The 6,393-nt window shown below is 58.2% G+C and overlaps 1 protein-coding gene across 1 annotated transcript in view; it reads right to left on the bottom strand.

Annotated features, from left to right (window-relative positions):
* Positions 1-6,393, bottom strand: part of LOC119953531 (ras-associating and dilute domain-containing protein-like) — a 134,266-nt gene that overhangs the window by 102,914 nt on the left and 24,959 nt on the right. Inside the window, 1 exon segment of the mRNA XM_038777901.1 lies at positions 1,478-1,665. Within this exon segment, the coding sequence (XP_038633829.1) occupies positions 1,478-1,665 (188 nt within the window).

The raw sequence follows: 6,393 nt of genomic DNA, 5'->3' as shown, positions 1-6,393 counted from the left end.
TATCAGTGTTACAGTGAGGGGTGTGGGGTATATCAGTGTACAGTGAGGGGTGTGGGGATATCAGTGTTACAGTGAGGGTGTGTGGGGTATATCAGTGTTACAGTGAGGGATGTGGGATATATCAGTGTTACAGGAGGGGTGTGGGTATATCAGAGTGTTAGTGACGGGTTGGGGTATATCAGTGTTACAGTGAGGGGGTGGGGTATATCAGCAGTGTTACAGTGAGGGGTGTGGGGGTATATCAGAGTGTTACAGTGAGGGGTGTGGGGTATATCAGTGTTTCAGTGAGGGGTGGGGTATATCAGTGTTACGTGAGGGGGGGGTATATCAGTGTTACAGTGAGGGTGTGGGGTATATCAGAGTGTTACAGTGAGGGGTGTGGGGTATATCGAGTGTTAGTGACGGGTTTGGGGTATCAGTGTTACAGTGAGGGGGGTGGGGTATATCAGTGTTACAGTGAGGGGGTGTGGGGTATATCAGTGTTACAGTGAGGGTGTGGGGTATATTACAGTGAGGGTGTGGGGTATCAGAGTGTTACGTGAGGGTGAGGGTGTGGGTATATCAGTGTTACAGTGAGGGGTGTGGGGTATATCAGTGTTACAGTGAGGGTGTGGGGTATATCAGGTGTACAGTGAGGGGTGTGGGGTATATCAGAGTGTTAGTGACGGGTTTGGGGTATATCAGTGGTTACAGTGAGGGGGTGGGGTATATCAGTGTTACAGTGAGGGTGTGTGGGGTATATCAGTGTTACAGTGAGGGGTGTGGGGTATATCAGTGTACAGTGAGGGGTGTGGGGTATATCAGAGTGTTACAGTGAGGGGTGAGGGGTGTGGGTATATCAGTGTTACAGTGAGGGGTGTGGGGTATATCAGTGTTACAGTGAGGGGTGTGGGGTATATCAGTTGTTACAGTGAGGGGTTGTAGATATTTTGTTGAAGCTGAAAGGTATGGTATGTACTGACCCACATCACTGTTTGGATTCTGGCTTGCGATCCTCAGCAGCAGCTTGCGGAAGTCTGCTGGCTTGGAAGGAGGTTGCTGAATGCTGGATGCAGAGACAGAGCAGGAAGGCTGGGGTCAGTTTTGAAGTCTGTGCTATCTTCCAGCAGCCTGTTGATGATTCTGTTCAGAAGTGCATCTTCATGCGCTAAATTGTACGTGAAGACATATTCTTTGCCTGTTGAATCTGTTATTTGGGGAATTGTCTTCCTTGTCCCCAGGGAATGTGTCCTGTTGCCTCTGCTGAATGGTGCAGCCACACATCTTACACTTCAGATCTCCTCTGGACTTCAGACACAGGACCGGGGATGGGAACCAGGGCAGGTTTTTGGTTACGTGGTGATTGCTGAGGGTGGCGGTCCTTGTACATGAAGAGATAGTAAGCACCCATGCCCAGTAGGTCACCAGGGTTCAGTTGGGTCTCTTTGTTTGAGTGGGAGACCGTTGTAGGGACAGTCGCTCCTTTGCCAGGCTTCACAGCGTCACCACCTGACTGCTCTCTTCCCTGGAGCTCCACTCCAGCCGGCGCACACGGCAATGCCTGGGAGAGATATCTGGTGCCAGACAGCAGCATGTCGACTTTTTGCTTCTCCTCCTAATCTTTTGACTCTTCCAAGTAGCAGCCGAACATGTGACTGGTTCCATCAGCACATAAATAACAAAATCCTGGAATCAAACACAAGGATCATGTGAGAGATGAGCAGCAAAGGGGCAGGAAAGCGCCATAGAATGTGAAAGAAGTCGGAAGAATGAGAAGCAGAGAGCGGGAGGGATGTGAGGGATGAGAACAGAGAGCGGGAGGGATGTGAGGGAGAGAGCAGAGAGCGGGAGGGATGTGAGGGAGAGAGCAGGGAGCGGGAGGGATGTGAGGGAGAGAGCAGAGAGCGGGAGGGATGTGAGGGAGGGAGCAGAGAGCGAGAGGGATGTGAGGGAGAGAGCAGAGTGGGAGGGATGTGAGGGAGAGAGCAGAGAGCGGGTGGGATGTGAGGGAGAGAGCAGAGAGCGGGTGGGATGTGAGGGAGAGAGCAGAGAGCGGGAGGGATGTGAGGGAGAGAGCAGAGAGCCGGAGGGATGTGAGGGAGAGAGCAGGGAGCGGGAGGGATGTGAGGGAGAGAGCAGAGAGCGGGAGGGATGTGAGGGAGAGAGCAGAGAGCGGGAGGGATGTGAGGGAGCGAGCAGAGAGCGGGTGGGATGTGAGGGAGAGAGCAGAGAGCGGAAGGGATGTGAGGGAAGAGGAGCAGAGAGCGGAGGGATGTGAGGGAGAGAGCAGGGAGCGGGAGGGATGTGAGGGAGAGAGCAGAGAGCGGGAGGGATGTGAGGGAGAGAGCAGGGAGCGGAGGGATGTGAGGAGAGAGAGAGAGGCGGGAGGGATGTGAGGGAGAGAGAGAGACGGGAGTGAGGGATGTGAGGGAGAGAGAGAGACGGGAGTGAGGGATGTGAGGGAGAGAGCAGTGAGCGGGAGGGATGTGAGGGAGAGAGCAGAGAGCGGGAGGGATGTGAGGGGAGAGAGCGGGAGGGATGTGAGGGAGAGAGCAGAGAGCGGGAGGGATGTGAGGGAGAGAGCAGAGAGCGGGAGGGATGTGAGGGAGAGAGCAGAGAGCGGGAGGGATGTGAGGGAGAGAGCAGAGAGCGGGAGGGATGTGAGGGAGAGAGCGGGAGGGATGTGAGGGAGAGAGCAGGGAGCAGGAGGGATGTGAGGGAGAGAGCAGAGAGCGGGAGGGATGTGAGGGGGAGAGCAGAGAGGGGAGGGATGTGAGGGAGAGAGGCGGGAGGGATGTCAGGGGGAGAGCAGAGAGCGGGGGAGGGATGTGAGGGAGAGAGCGGGAGGGATTGTGAGAGAGAGCAGGGAGCAGGAGGGATGTGAGGGACGAGAGCAGAGAGCGGGAGGGATGTGAGGGAGAGAACAGGGAGCGGGAGGGATGTGAGGGAGAGAGCAGGGAGCGGGAGGGATGTGAGGGAGAGAGCAGAGAGCGGGAGGGATGTGAGGGAGAGAGCAGAGAGCGGGAGGGATGTGAGGGAGAGAGCAGTGAGCGGGAGGGATGTGAGGGAGAGAGCAGAGAGCGGGAGGGATGTGAGGGAGGAGAGCAGGGAGCGGGAGGGATGTGAGGGAGAGAGCAGAGAGCGGGAGGGATGTGAGGGAGAGAGGCAGGGAGCGGGAGGGATGTGAGGGAGGAGAGCAGAGAGCGGGAGGGATGTGAGGGAGAGAGCAGGGAGCGGGAGGGATGTGAGGGAGAGAGCAGGGAGCGGGAGGGATGTGAGGGAGAGAGCAGAGAGCGGGAGGATGTGAGGGAGAGAGCAGGGAGCGGGAGGGATGTGAGGGGAGAGAGCAGAGAGCGGGAGGGATGTGAGGGAGAGAGCAGGAGCGGGAGGGATGTGAGGGAGAGAGCAGGGAGCGGGAGGGATGTGAGGGAGAGAGCAGGAGCGGGAGGGATGTGAGGGAGAGAGCATGCGTGCAAGAGAAAGTGAACAGATAAGGAAAACATTTTCACATAGTGGATGGTGAGGAGGTGGGGGTCAACTGAGACTTTCAAAAGGAAATTCAATTGAGTGCTGTACTATCAGAGGGTCAGTACTGAGTGAGTGCTGCACTGTCAGAGGGTCAGTACTGAGGGAGTGCTGCACTGTCAGAGGGTCAGTACTGAGGGAGTGCTGCGCTGTCAGAGGGTCAGTACTGAGGGAGTGCCGCACTGTCAGAGGGTCAGTACTGAGGGAGAGCCGCACTGTCAGAGAGTCAGTACTGAGGGAGTGCTGCACTGTCAGAGGGTCAGTACTGAGGGAGAGCCGTACTGTCAGAGGGTCAGTACTGAGGGAGTGCCGCACTGTCAGAGGGTCAGTACTGAGGGAGTGCCGCACTGTCAGAGGGTCAGTACTGAGGGAGTGCGGCACTGTCAGAGGGTCAGTACTGAGGGAGTGTCGCATGGTCAGAGGGTCAGTACTGAGGGAGTGCCGCACTGTCAGAGGGTCAGTACTGAGGGAGTGTCGCATGGTCAGAGGGTCAGTACTGAGGGAGTGCTGCACTGTCAGAGGGTCAGTACTGATGGGGGTGCTGCACTGTCAGAGGGTCAGTACTGAGGGAGTGCCGCACTGTCAGAGGGTCAGTACTGAGGGAGTGCTGCACTGTTGGAGAGAGCAGGGAGCGGGAGGGATGTGAGGGAGAGAGCAGAGAGCGGGAGGGATGTGAGGGAGAGAGCAGGGAGCGGGAGGGATGTGAGGGAGAGAGCAGAGAGCGGGAGGGATGTGAGGGAGAGAGCAGAGAGCGGGAGGGATGTGAGGGAGAGAGCAGGGAGTGGGAGGGATGTGAGGGAGAGAGCAGTGAGCGGGAGGGATGTGAGGGAGAGAGCAGAGAGCGGGAGGGATGTGAGGGAGAGAGCGGGAGGGATGTGAGGGAGAGAGCAGAGAGCGGGAGGGATGTGAGGGAGCAGAGAGCGGGAGGGATGTGAGGGAGAGAGCAGGGGCGGGGGAGGGATGTGAGGGGGGAGAGCAGTGAGCGGGAGGGATGTGAGGGAGAGAGCAGAGAGCGGGAGGGATGTGAGGGAGAGAGCGGGAGGGATGTGAGGGAGAGAGCAGAGAGCGGGAGGGATGTGAGGGAGAGAGCAGAGAGCGGGAGGGATGTGAGGGAGAGAGCAGAGAGCGGGAGGGATGTGAGGGAGAGAGCAGAGAGCGGGAGGGATGTGAGGGAGAGAGCAGGGAGCAGGAGGGATGTGAGGGAGAGAGCAGAGAGCGGGAGGGATGTGAGGGGGAGAGCAGAGAGCGGGAGGGATGTGAGGGAGAGAGCGGGAGGGATGTCAGGGGGAGAGCAGAGAGCGGGAGGGATGTGAGGGAGAGAGCGGGAGGGATGTGAGGGAGAGAGCAGGGAGTGGGAGGGATGTGAGGGAGAGAGCAGTGAGCGGGAAGGATGTGAGGGAGAGAGCAGAGAGCGGGAGGGATGTGAGGGAGTGAGAGCGAGAGGATGTGAGAGAGAGAGAGCAGAGAGCGGGAGGGATGTGAGGGAGAGAGCAGAGAGCGGGAGGGATGTGAGGGAGAGAGCAGAGAGCGGGAGGGATGTGAGGGAGAGAGCAGAGAGCGGGAGGGATGTGAGGGAGAGAGCAGGGAGCAGGAGGGATGTGAGGGAGAGAGCAGAGAGCGGGAGGGATGTGAGGGGGAGAGCAGAGAGCGGGAGGGATGTGAGGGAGGAGAGCGGGAGGGATGTCAGGGGGAGAGCAGAGAGCGGGAGGGATGTGAGGGAGGAGAGCGGGAGGGATGTGAGGGAGAGAGCAGGGAGCAGGAGGGATGTGAGGGAGAGAGCAGAGAGCGGGAGGGATGTGAGGGAGAGAACAGGGAGCGGGAGGGATGTGAGGGAGAGAGCAGGGAGCGGGAGGGATGTGAGGGAGAGAGCAGAGAGCGGGAGGGATGTGAGGGAGAGAGCAGGGAGCGGGAGGGATGTGAGGGAGAGAGCATGCGTGCAAGAGAAAGTGAACAGATAAGGAAAACATTTTCACATAGTGGATGGTGAGGAGGTGGGGGTCAACTGAGACTTTCAAAAGGAAATTCAATTGAGTGCTGTACTATCAGAGGGTCAGTACTGAGTGAGTGCTGCACTGTCAGAGGGTCAGTACTGAGGGAGTGCTGCACTGTCAGAGGGTCAGTACTGAGGGAGTGCTGCGCTGTCAGAGGGTCAGTACTGAGGGAGTGCCGCACTGTCAGAGGGTCAGTACTGAGGGAGAGCCGCACTGTCAGAGAGTCAGTACTGAGGGGAGTGCTGCTCTGTCAGAGGGTCAGTACTGAGGGAGAGCCGTACTGTCAGAGGGTCAGTACTGAGGGAGTGCCGCACTGTCAGAGGGTCAGTACTGAGGGAGTGCCGCACTGTCAGAGGGTCAGTACTGAGGGAGTGCTGCACTGTCAGAGGGTCAGTACTGAGGGAGTGTCGCATGGTCAGAGGGTCAGTACTGAGGGAGTGCCGCACTGTCAGAGGGTCAGTACTGAGGGAGTGTCGCATGGTCAGAGGGTCAGTACTGAGGGAGTGCTGCACTGTCAGAGGGTCAGTACTGAGGGGGTGCTGCACTGTCAGAGGGTCAGTACTGAGGGAGTGCTGCACTGTCAGAGGGTCAGTACTGAGGGAGTGCTGCACTGTCAGAGGGTCAGTACTGAGGGAGTGCTGCACTGTCAGAGGGTCAGTACTGAGGGAGTGCCGCACTGTCAGAGGGTCAGTATTGAGGGAGTGCCGCACTGTCAGAGGGTCAGTACTGAGGGAGTGCTGCACTGTCAGAGGGTAAGTACTGAGGAGTGCTGCACTGTCAGAGGGTCAGTACTGAGGGAGTGTCGCATGGTCAGAGGGTCAGTACTGAGGGAGCGCCGCACTGTCAGAGGGTCAGTACTGAGGGAGTGCTGCACTGTCAGAGGGTCAGTACTGAGGGA

Source organism: Scyliorhinus canicula, chromosome 18 (genome assembly GCF_902713615.1).
Source record: "Scyliorhinus canicula chromosome 18, sScyCan1.1, whole genome shotgun sequence".
NCBI classification, from domain to species: domain Eukaryota; kingdom Metazoa; phylum Chordata; class Chondrichthyes; order Carcharhiniformes; family Scyliorhinidae; genus Scyliorhinus; species Scyliorhinus canicula.
The sequence above is the reverse complement of the archived record's forward strand: the minus strand, read 5'-3'. Positions and strand labels throughout refer to the sequence as shown.